At 40.9% G+C, this 12846-nt stretch overlaps 1 protein-coding gene across 1 annotated transcript in view; it reads right to left on the minus strand.

The window, feature by feature from the left end:
* wdr89 (WD repeat domain 89) overlaps positions 1 to 12846 on the minus strand; it is a 195736-nt gene that overhangs the window by 146703 nt on the left and 36187 nt on the right. Inside the window, exons 4-6 of the mRNA XM_072271596.1 lie at positions 12613 to 12698; positions 12293 to 12359; positions 9676 to 9763 (exon numbers count right to left, since the gene is read on the minus strand). Of these exons, the coding sequence (XP_072127697.1) occupies positions 9676 to 9763; positions 12293 to 12359; positions 12613 to 12698 (241 nt within the window). The remainder of the gene's footprint in view (positions 1 to 9675; positions 9764 to 12292; positions 12360 to 12612; positions 12699 to 12846) is intronic.

The following is a 12846-nucleotide window of genomic DNA, read 5'->3' on the forward strand; positions in this document are numbered from 1 at the left end:
GGTATATTTAGTGATAGGATCCCTTTGGAGATGACGGAAGTTGCAGAGGAGAATATGTCCCTGGAGATGGGAGGTACAGGTATATTTAGTGATAGGGTCCCTTTGGAGATGATGGAAGTTGCAGAGGAGAATATGTCAGATGTGGAGGCTGATGGGGCGGTAGGTAAGGGCAAGAGGGACTCTATCTCTATTACAGTAACAGAAAGATGGGGTGAGTGTGGAATTAACTTTTATTTTCTTGAAATGCTGCACCCTGTCCAGTGATAGAGCTCCTAGAGCGTTATTTAACTTCAGAATTAAATTTTGAGATGACAAAAATGTGATATTTTTCCAAGACAAGATGGTTTCTCTGTATATGAGACTTGTAGATGATGACATTTCCTTTGTCCTTCTGGGTGGCAGAGGTCACTGTGTTAGAAAGAACTGTTCAAGCAGTCATTGGAAGTTGCTGGAGTGCATTCTGCAGTTGGAATGTACTCCTGACAGGGGTACCAAATTGATGGGAGTGGTGGATGGGATGTCAGTCCAGGGGGCTATTTAATCCTGGATAGCTGGAGATTTGAGTGTTGTTGAAGCGGACCCTTCTAAACACCCCTCTCTTCTCTTCAGAAAAATGGTAGAAAGGTTTTTGTGAATCAGGAAGAGAGTATAGTGATATGTCTACCGTCTGTAAAACGTTTAACAGTAAGTGAGCTATCATTTTATCTTTTATTTACTTATTGAACTAAAATTAAGAACATGAAACATAACATGACGACTACTCACCACTGGCCTGGATGAGTGCAGCTTTAACAATATTTAGGATGCTTGAATCACACAGGACATAACAACCGATCCACATTCACTCTCTCCTCACTGTCAAACAGTATCAGTAGTTTGCGCCATCTCCCAGATGCTCTGCAGCAACTCACCAGGCCTCCTCAGTCAGAATCTTCCAAACCCACAACACTGAGTAACTTGAAAGATGAGGGCAGCAAAAGCACGTGAACATCACCCCCTTAGAAGTTGCCTTCCAAGCCATACACAATTCTGACTTCAGAATCAGAATTATTATCACTGATTCATTCAACATGAAATAGGGTACATTGTTTTGTGGCAGCAGTATAGTGCAAAAACTTACAACTTGCAATAAATCACAAAATCAATAAACTGTGCAAAGAAAAACAAATAATGAGGTAGTGTCACATGGGCCATTCAGAAATTTGATGGTGAAGCGGAAGAGTGAGCACGGCAGGAAGGAGAAAATGAGGTACATGAGGAGTATAAGAGGTTCAAGAGATCACTCAAGAAGGAAATCAAGAGGGCTATAAGAAGGCATGCAGATGCTCTAGCAGTCAAGATGAAGGAAAATCCCACGGGTTTCCACAGATATATTAAGAGCAAAAGGATAACAAGAGACAAAATTGGTCCTCTGGAGGACCAGAGTGGTCATCAATGCATGGAGCTGAAAGAGATGGGAGAGATCTTAAATGGATTTTTTTGCATCTGTATTTACTCAGGTGACAGACACAGAGCCTATAGAAGTGACGCAAAGCAGCAGCAAGATCATGGACCCTATACACATTACAGAGGAAGAGGTGTTTGCTGTCTTGAGGCAAATTAGAGTGGATAAATCCCCAGGGCCTGATAAAGTGTTCCCTCAGACACTGTGGGAGGCTACTGCAGAAAGTGCAGGGGCCCTAGCAAAGATATTTAAAACTTCCTTTCCCATGGGTGAAGTACCGGAGAATTGGAGGTTAGCTAATGTTGTTCCATTGTTTAAGAAAGACTCTAAGAATAAGGCATGAAATTATAATCCAGTGAGCCTGACATCAGTAGTGAGTAGGTTATTAGAAGGTACGCTAAGGGACCAGATATATAAGTATTTGGATAGACAGGATTGTGCTGTCCTCAAGAAGTGCAGTTCATTTTGTATGAACATCACTTCCTGTGCATGAGCTGTTTTTTAAATATATCTTTTCCTGTATGGGTTCGTTTTGATTCCTTTTGAAGTGCACAATGGAAACCCACTCAGCTCCATACTCTATTTACCCTTCAAACAGTAATATCTTTTCTTAAGTAAGAGAACTCTTTAAAAAGCCTGAAGAAAGCTTCCATATCAGGTGACCTTTGAAAAGTTGTTTAACTCGCTGAATAGTTCTGTAGCCACACACTACTAGAACAGTAGAGTGTAAAGATGACTCATCCTCAAAGGCATCGCACACAGACTGGAGATGCGTCTGAACGCCATAGACGGTAATGTTGGCTTCTGACCCAAGCAATGTTGATCTCCAAGACCTGGAAGTCAGGTTAGAATGTGGCTCATCGATCATGTCTTTGCGACCCTCAGATGAAACCAAAATTAGCAGAGCTGCAGCAAAAGCCCGCGCCAGAGCTGAAGCAGCAAGACACAAATGGAGAAAGCTCATATAGACATGGAGACAGCACGTTTAAAGGCCATATTGAATGAATTGAATTGAATTGACTTCATTTCCTGCATCCTTCACAGACATAAGGAGTAAAAATCTTTATGTTATGTCTCCATCTAAATGTGCAATGTGCAATCATAGTAATTTATAATAAATAGAACAGACAATGTAACATAGAAATACACTCAAATCAGTGCGAGTTAATCAGTCTGATGGCCTGGTGGCAGAAGCTGTCCCGAAGCCTGTTGGTCCTGGCTTTTATGCTGCGGTACCATTTCCCGGATGGTAGCAGCTGGAATAGATTGTGACTGGGGTGATTCGGGTACCCAATGATCCTTCGGGCCCTTTTTACACACCTGTCTTTGTAAATGTCCGGAATCATGGGAAGTTCACAACTGCAGATGCGCTGGGCTGTCCATACCACTCTCTGCATAATCCTGCGATTAAGGGAGGTACAGTTCCCATACCAGGCAGTGATGCAGCCAGTCAGGATGCTCTCATTTGTGGTCAAGAATGCGCTCAAGAAGGAATCTGAAGCAGAGGCTGCCTCAACAGAGGCAAAGGTGGATGAAGCAGCAGCTGACTTAGGCAGTGGTGAGTCTATAACCAGAATCAGTCATGTTTTGCTGACACAACAGCCAATGCATCTTACTAAATATGCCGCAACACATTTTGGATATAAAAAGACAGGGTCCAGCTCTACAAGAAGCTGTCCACACCACAGGGAGCCAACATGCCTTTCACATTGTCCAGGTATTGACAGTCAAGTTCAACAGCAGCAAAGACCCACAACCTCCCACCCCCCCCCGCCACAGTCCCACCACAACAACGACCTCAGTCAAGAGTTGCTAGTGATGCCAATCCCACTGCCCAGACATGGACAGACTGAACTTACATCCATCCCAGGACACACATTTGGCAAGCCAGTCTCCACAATGATCTCATTCAGGAGCTACAGGTGCATTACATTTGTCTTGGTATCTTGCTCATCGAGATCCAGTCACAATATGACTAAAGGTGTTCAAGAACCAGTCTGCCAGTTATCTGTCCCGAAAGTCAAGCTTTTGCAATGTTGTGGAAGGACAAAGTCTCAAATCTAACTAAGAGTTCAACCTTCTTTGTAAGTAGCTTGATGGGGAGTCACTGCAACATGCAAGAAGGGTTAGAGGCATTCACATTAATAATCCAGCTAAGGGTTTACAAATGCTAAGGCAGAGGCTGAACAAATGCTATGTCTTTCCAGAGGCAATCAAAGAATCTCTCTTCCCATTTGAAGATCTGGCCAAAGCTCTACAGAATCTTGATCTTGGCCAGGACGTCCCGCCATGCAGCAAAGTGTGGGCCTTGGATAGGATCATTACCCACACCCTTACTTTCCAGCTCACTGATACCAAAAGACCCTCTGTATGCAGTGGCAAGCTACTGACCATCAGCAGCTTATATGACCCTCCTGACGAAGGGTCTCGGCCTGAAACATCGACGGTACCTCTTCCTAGAGATGCTGCCTGGCCTGCTGCGTTCACCAGCAACTTTTATGTGTGTTGCTTGAAATTCCAGCATCTGCAGATTTCTTCGCGTTTACATCATCAAGGCTGGTATTTTTGAACTGAGGGCGGTTAAAGACACTATTTTCAAGACCATTCCCTGAGACTATCCTTCTTTTGCTAAAGACTTAGTGATCACTTGACTTTTAGGTTTAATAGTTAAGTTTGACTATTGGATGCCAGGCAGAGAGTGTTCTGGCCTCAAGAGGGACAGTTTATTCTGTATGAACATCACTGCCTGTATGTAAACTGTATTTTACATCTTTTCCTGTGTGGGTTAGTTTTGTTTTGATTTGATTTGAAGCACAAGGTGGAAACATGTTCATCTCCATCCTCTCTTTATTTGCCCTTGAAACAACAATATCTTTTCATAAGTAAGAGATCTCATTAAAAACCCTGAAGAAAGCTTCCATATTGGATGATTTTTCAGAAGTTGTTTAACTCGCTGCATAGCTGTGTAGATATGCACTGTAAGGGCAATAGAGGAACTAATTAGGGATTGTGGACAAGGCTTTGTGCGTGGTAGTTTGTGCCTAACCAATCTTATAGAGTTTTTTGAGGAAGCTACCAGGAAAATTGATGAAGGCAAGGCAGTGGATGTCGTCTACATGGACTTTAGCAAGGCCTTTGACTGGAAAGGTTCAGTCGCTCGGCATTCAGGATGAGGTAATCAATTAGATTAGACATTGGCTTTGCAGGAGAAGCCAGAGAGTGGTCATCGATGACAGCCTCTTTGATTGGTGGACCATGATTTCTGGAGTGCCGCAGGGATCGGCGCTGATCCATTGCTGTTTGTCATCTACAGCATATCAACCATCTGGATGATAATGTGGTAACCTGGATCAGCACATTTATCAATAACACCAAGATTGAGGGTGTGGAGGACAGCAAGGAAGACTATCAAAGCTTGCAACGGAATCTGTACCAGCTGGAATTTAATTTAGACAAGTGTGAGGGATTGCACTTTGGGAGGACAAACCATGGTGGGACTTACGTGGACAGCAGTACGGCACTGAAGAATGCAGAACAGAGGGATCTGGGAATATAGATTCATAATCCCTTGAAAGTGGCGTCACAGGTAGATAGGTTCGTAAAGAAAGCTTTTGCCACATTGGCCTTCGTAAATCAAAGTATTGAGTTCAGACGTTGGGATGTTATGTTGAAGTTGTATAATACGTTGGAGAAGCCAAATTTGGAGTATTGTGTGCACTTTAGCTCAACTAACACGTGAAAGATGTCAATAAGATTGAAAGAGTGCAGAAAAAATACAAGGCAAGGATGTTTCCAGGACTTGAGGACCTGAGTTACTGGGAAAGGTTGAACAAGCTAGGACTTTATTCCCAACAGCAATGATTCCCAACAGGGACGGTTACATGTCCTAATGGAGCATTAAGGGAAATAGAGGTTGTTGGGGGTGTTCAAGATCCTAGGGGCGGGGAGAGTAAGCAGTATCCTAACTTGAGGTAGGAGACCTGACCGACCATGAGTAGAACAGGCACTTCCAAAAAGAAAGGATGAGGCACTAGAACACAGGAAGAACCATAGTTCCACAGGCAGTGAACCAGTCAGTGAGCATGCCAACACCGTGGATTCCTCGAGATGTTCAAAGCGACCTTGGCTTCATATGTGCAGTTAAGAACCATCTGTGGGGATCATGAGGCCTTATGTGATTGGTCACTCACACTAACTGGAATAGTATAAAAGTAGCTTGCCAAACACCAGCTCTATTCCGACTAACATTCAGATTCCAATCTGAATCCTTGTCAATGTAATTTTCACTGTTATAATCGTCTTCATTTTTGCTTCACTGTTCCTTTGTGTGCTGCTCCCATTGTTCCATCCGTGTCAACTCGCTGCTGTCATCAACATCCGATAGGCATTCCCAGTTTGTGTTAATCTTTAATTTTAATTTAGCCCCATTAATGAAGGATAATTACGTACAGTGTGATCTCTATGAGTCTGAAGGCGGTGAAGCCTTGAATTCTAATCCTGCTAAGAAACAGAAACTACAGATACTGCATCAATACAATGTTACAATTCCAGAGTATGGTTTTATTCTGTTACTGTCAGATCAGTGACACCCATCTGTCTTATTTGTAATACTGTACTGTCTAATAAAGTCATGAAACCATTAAGATGGCAGGAACACTTCTGTAAAAGACACTCTGAAAAGGCTACTTCTGGTATTACTCAGTTTCAGAAGATGAAAGAAGCATTTGAAAAGTGTTGCACACTTGTTTTAATTATGACCTTGATAGTGGTCTCATTGCTTCTTAGAACATTTCCAAAATGATAGGAAAGTGTGGAAAAGCTCATGCAATTGGTGAAAGATGCCTGCTGTACCAGAAGTGCCCACCACTGTTCTCAAAATGGATACCAATATTTTAAAATTAATTCCTTTGAGTAATAACTCTGTAGCTTATTGTATCGACGAAATGAGTGAAGACATTGAGTATCAACAATGCAAAGAGCTACAAAAAACAGAATTTGGGATACAACTAGATGAGTCAACTGTGCGAGACAACGAGGCACTGCCAATGGCATATGCACGGTTTATCAAAAATGGAAAAGTTTATGAAGAGATTCTCTTTTATAAAAATTTAAAAACAAATATTAATGGAGAATCAATCTACAACAAGCTTAAAATATATATTGAGGATAAAACTATTCTGATTAGGAACAAGATTTCTTGTGCAACAGATGGAGCACCATGTATGACAGGCCACCATGCTGGTTTGTTGGTACTTATGAAAAAAGACATTCCAAGTCTGTTTGAAATCCATTGTGTAATTTATCGTCAACATCTCGCAGCCAAAAACCTCAGCCAGTGACTTTTTTCAAGCATAACTCTTCTAATATCTGCTACCAACAAAATTAAAGCGCATCCATTAAATAGCAGAATATTTTGCCAGTTATGGCAAGATAACAATGAAGAGTTTGAATGTTTGCTTCTTCACACTGAAGTGTGTTGGCTGTCAAAAGACTGCTGCCTAAACTGTTTCTTAGATCTTTTTGACACTGTGGTTTAATTTTTGCTCAAAGTCGACAAGAGCTTGGGAAACAAGATTGAATTTCTATGTGGTGATGTGGCATACCTAGACGACCTGTATGACAAAATGAACATTCTAAATATGAAATTGCAGGGTGATAACTTCAATTTAATCCAGGCAAGAAGTGCAGAAACATTGGGAGAAGAATGTTCTCACAGCTTCCCTGCATGACAAGTATGGCACTCTCTTTCACAGACAGTGATTTGCAAGAGTACTGTTTACACCTGCAGTCACTGAAGAAGGATGTTTAGAATTGATTCATGGATTTGAGCGATTTGGAAATTCTGGACTGGGTAATTAACCCATTTCTTTGCAAGGTGAAGGAACAGGAAGAGAGCATGCAAGAAGAAATGATCAAAGTTCAGAATGATGAAGAAGCAAAAATACTTTTCAAAAATGTCAGCTTTTGTGGTATGTGGCCACACAGTCAAACGAAATTTCCTGGTCTTTGGAGAAGAGCCAAACTGCTCTTCATTGCATTTCCATCCTCCTGCCTTGAAAGAGGCTTCACTGCAGTGAACCACATAGCTACAAAATCAGAAAAAGCTTGGGCATTGTTATACATGGGGACTTAAGGCTTTTGCTGTCAAGTCAAGTCAAATCAAGTCAAGTTTATCATCATTTCAACCATAAGCTGCTGGTACAGTACACAGTAAAAATGAAACAACCTTCTTCCAGGACCCTGGTGCTACATGAAACAACACAAAACTACACAAGACTATGTGAGACAGCACAAGGCTACACTAGACTATGCAACTTGAACTACGTCACAACTTGAACCAGATATTTCAGCTCTTGCTAAAAACCATCAAGCTCAAAGATTGCATTGATATCGAAGCTGCTGTACAGTGCACAGGTAGTGTGTAAGCTAAGCTTAAAGACAAATAAAAAATTAAATCAGAATCATTTTTCTCATGTTAGCATATGGTAGACGTGTTTTTACACTATGTATATTGAAATTATAGTCAACTGAAGAGGGGCACTGGCAAGTATGAAGGTGCTTTGGGGGTGTTGGCAAGTATGAAAGTGCATTGGGAGGTGTTGGGCTAAAAATGGTTGGGAAACGCTGTCTTAGAGTACAGATGAATGAGGGGAGATTTGATATTTATAAACAAAATTATGAGGGGGATAGAAAGAGTAAATAGAAGCAGGCTTTTTGGGTGAGACTAGAACTAGAGGTCATAGGTTAAGGGTGAAAGGTGAAAAGTTTAAATGGAACATGAGAGGGAACTTCTTCACTCGGAGGCTGGTGAGGGTATGGAATAAGCAGAAGTATTGGATAAGGATTTGATTGCAACATTTAAAAGATATTTGGATAGGTATGTGGATGGGAGGGGTATGAAGTGCTTTGTTCCGGCTACTTGTTTATGGGCCTAGGCAGACGACAAGTTCGGGATGGGCTAGATGGACTGAAGGGTCTGTTTCTGTGTTGCAGTGCTCTACGACTCTATAATTCTTAGAAGTTGTCCCTAAATCATTCAGCGTGATTCTTCAGGCACCCGCACCTCCTTCCCGACTGTAGAAATAAGAGGGCATATCCTGAATGTTGAGGGTCCTTAGTGACTAGGAAATTACTCACTGTAAGTCACTATTCCTTCACTGTTACAGAGTCAGAATAAAAATCCACTAGCAGCATTATGAATATAGCCACACCTCAAGAACAGCAGTTCACTATCTTTTTCTCAAAGGACAATTATGGATGGGTTATCAAATGTAGAGCATGTGTCCCTTGAATTAATAAAACAAAAATGGGCCACTAGAACCTGCTCTGGTGTTCAGCAATGCAGGGATTGTAAAAGATCATGGACTTCTTTCCAAGTCACACTTCCCCGGTGATTCTCTTGCCCCTTAATTTAAGCTCAGCACCCCTATTGAGGCATAGGCTGCTGCTGCTGACAGCAGCTCACCAGAGTCCTCTGTCCTGGGCCAGTCTTTCAGGTTGTCCACATTTTCAAAGATCCTTCCTCTGTCAGGATGAGGTCTTTGGAGCTTCTGTTGGTGATTCTGTCGTTCTGGAATTTTACGGGATGGGGTTGTTAGCCCCATGGTCACCCCTCCTCCTTTCGCAGCCGGGCTTGGGACCGTCCATGGCGGAGTTGCCTCTTAATTTGCTTAGTGTTTAGTAATCTATTGATCTCAGCTTGCATGCACTCACTCACAGAGCAACCACGTTCCTCTAGGAGAATGAAATGCTTCATCTCTGGCTGGGATGTCTTAAGCAATCAACTCCTTATCCTGAATATAAATTCCCTATTTCTAGATTTTTTCAGAAACCATTTTAATATCTATCATATCAATCACTCTAAGAATCAAAGAGATTACATTGCATTCTTCTCAGATAATATATTTCATTTGTCTGATTTCTTTATCTCATTCTCCTTCAGTCTATATAGACTAAAACCGCACACTTATTTTATAGATAATTTTCTCACCTAGGGATCAGTCTGGTCTACCAAGTATACACCACCTCAAAAGACAAGAGTATCCTTCCTCAAGTAATGAGAGTTAAGCTGCCTTCAATATTCCATGTGTGGTATTTACAAAGCATTGAACAACTGCAACAAGACCTCCTTACTTTCATATTCCAAGTCCATTGCATCAAAAGCTAATATACAAAGTTCTTTACACATATTCATAATAAAACAATTTACAAGTATATTGAATAAGGGTTACCTTCTTGTTGTAACTGAGCCAAGAATAGGGCGAGGTAAGTGTCGGAGATCAACTCTGGACCCGTCAATAAAGAATTCAAGTTAAACCACTGCCCAGAAAAGAAAGCATCGGTTATTCTTTACATCTATGCAATTTATTGGACAGATGCATAATCTTCTCATTAGCTTATTTTAAAGGAGATGTAAATTATTCCGTATTGTTTGATAAATCTAGAGGGAAAACAACAAATTGCGCCATCTGGTGGTAAACTCTGCAAAGTACAATAACATTCTTAATCAATTTAGACTTAATTTATTAGTATTTGATGTTGTTTTTCAATGGTTTTAACAGTTTTTGAATATATCTGAGTGATCTTGACTGATTATAATGAGTTTGACAGTTCTGAATATGGTAGGGCAGTAGCTTTTATGTTGTTGCCCTGTCACCTGCAATCATCACCAAGTGATGATATCATGTGTCAGGCAACCCTCTTGTCACCTGGTACATCACCACCGGGGATAGGATCAAATTTCCTACAAGGTTGAGAGAGGGATCGGGTGGGGGGGGGGGAGCGGAATGCGCTGTGGAAGAGTAGTTAGGTAAAGAAAACTGCAGAAATACACACCTTATTTCATTGTATAAGGTCTGACTTTCTTACATTGAGCATCATGTATTTACAAAATGTTTTTTAAATACAGAAAAGAACCATTCCATGCTGGTTCATAGTAATTCAAATAATAAATATTCAGGCAATGAGAGTCAGAGGTATGCTTAAAGAAGTACATTTAAATAAATACAGTGAAGTGGGCAAATTTATATAGGTAATATCAGACTGTGGCATCTATGTAAAAAGCTGAGGCTGAACTATCTGGATAAATGTAGTCCAAACTGCCACTGGGCAAATACAGTTAGGATAGTCAATAGAAGTATGGAAGGCAAATAATGTACGGCTCGTGGTAGGAAAAGATGATGGATGGAATGATCAAGAAAGGGCTTAAACAACAGGTTGGAAAGTTCATCTGTGAAACATTGGGAAATTGGTGGTTCATGTGGTCAGATATAATGGGCGAGTATAAAATCCAATAACTCCACCATGTTCACTCCCAAGCTCGGCTGTGAAAACAGGGGGTTGGACATGGGGCTAGCTACTCCATCCCATAAAAATCCAGGGCTACAGAAAATAGAGGGAGAGGAAGGACACACCAAGAAGATGGGCTACACTTGGGAAAGCTTGAAAGACTAGCCCAGGACGGAGGACTCTAGTGAGCTGCTGTGGGCGGCCTATACCCCAGTAGGGGTGACGGGCCAAAAAAGAAGATAAAATCTGATACAGTTTCAAGTGGTGCAGAAGTAACTGATGAAAAGTGTAGGATTCAGTTAGCAAAAACAGCACTGGACTTGTTAAGGTTGGAGGTGCAGGGCATAAGGGTGAGGGTTGCAGTGACTGATAGACCGATGCAAGTAGTCTGTACTGATTATGAGAAAGGGTGTCAGAGAATCAGCCCAGAATTCAATTAGCTGTCAAATTTGCTAATTTGGTCCAATCTGAAGCAGTGGCCTGTGAAGGAGATGGAATTTCTGACAAGGGTACAGAACTTATGAATGTGGACCAAAACAAATTGCTTTGGTCCTTTCAGGAAACTACCCCTTTGACCTCATTTGCCTCAATATTTATTAAGTACATCTCTGTGAACCAGCACGGAAGAACACTTTATAATTACATGTTACATTGCTCTTGGGAAACTGCAGCTCATTGGTTGTTAGATGAAATGTCTTCATGTACCCAGGGAGCGGAGGGCTGGGCCTAGGAGTACACCGGAACATCTGGTGCCTATAGCACCAAACAGACTTATCCAGTATGAGCAGTAAAAGCCACCAAGCCACAGTGTGTTGGTGAAGAAAAGGGAGCCAATAATAGATGCTTCGGGGTGGTGGGGGAATGGTGACATTACTGCTTGGTTCATTTCATATTTAATGGACTCCAGGTCTTCTCCAGGTTATATGCAGCCCATACATTCAATCACCTCGGAACCCAGTGGGATAGATTTGACAGAGCAATGAGTCTGCACATATCTTCTGCCACCTGGGAACTTGTTTCACGGCCATATTTCTGACTTAGAGACAGTTGACAGGAACAAAACCCTGCCACAACCTGGGATGATCAGTACAGTGTGGACTTCAAAGGAGTGCAGAGCTTACGTGATTGACTATGTTAAAGAGTGCTAAAATGGCATACATGTCAGTTTGGATAGGACTATATTCATGTGTAGAGAGTGAGTAACTTGGCTTAGCAGAAAAGACAGAATCCACTTAACAAACACTGCAATTCTGTGGCAATATTTTAACATCCTACATCTTCACAACAAACTTTTTTTTAAACACAAGCTCACATTTTGTTAATTAAGGTTCTTGAGAAAGAAGAAACTGGGACTATGACACTGTGCAGTAAGTCTAACAAGCTGCATTAATAGAATACTGAAGAGAATATTTTTAAGAAGTTTCTTGTCCCCAAAAGAGATGAAACAATCATTGGAAATCTTGGAAAAAATTGGTAAAGGGAATGGTTTAATTTCTCTCATACCATGGAGGTGAGATTCAAAATTCCATACCAATTCTTTAATGTTAAAGAGTAAACTACCTGATTTCCTAATTTTCGTACTGTAAACCAATGTTCTTTGTAGTTGCATATAAATGCCCTTTCAATTCTGTGGAAACAACAAACACGTGGATAGACCTTAATCTGTTTCACAAGGAATTTGTTGAAAGAATCAATTTAATTTTTCAAAATGCCTATTTCTGAACAAAATGGCTATTGCTCATTTGTGACCGTATTAAGAGTATATTTGAAAAAAAGTCCAAAATCTGAAAATTAAGATCCACATAAACAGTAATTGTAATTTAAATAAAAATAATGACAATGCACTGTATTTACATATGTATATATAAAATGTGCCTTACACTGGATCAATCCTTAATCGCTGATATTCTGGGCTGTTGAAGAGGGTAATCTCTAAACCCCAGACTCTCAAGGCACTACTAATCACCTGCAGAAATAAAATTTCTTTGAAAGGTCTTTGGATTTTTACAGAGGTACAATGGAGCCCATTTAAAATAAATAATTCTATAAGCAATATCTGTTCTTAACACATGCAAAAATCTCAGCAGGAATTAAAAATATTTATCAATAAACTT

Source organism: Mobula birostris, chromosome 1 (assembly GCF_030028105.1).
Source record: "Mobula birostris isolate sMobBir1 chromosome 1, sMobBir1.hap1, whole genome shotgun sequence".
Lineage (NCBI taxonomy): Eukaryota > Metazoa > Chordata > Chondrichthyes > Myliobatiformes > Myliobatidae > Mobula > Mobula birostris.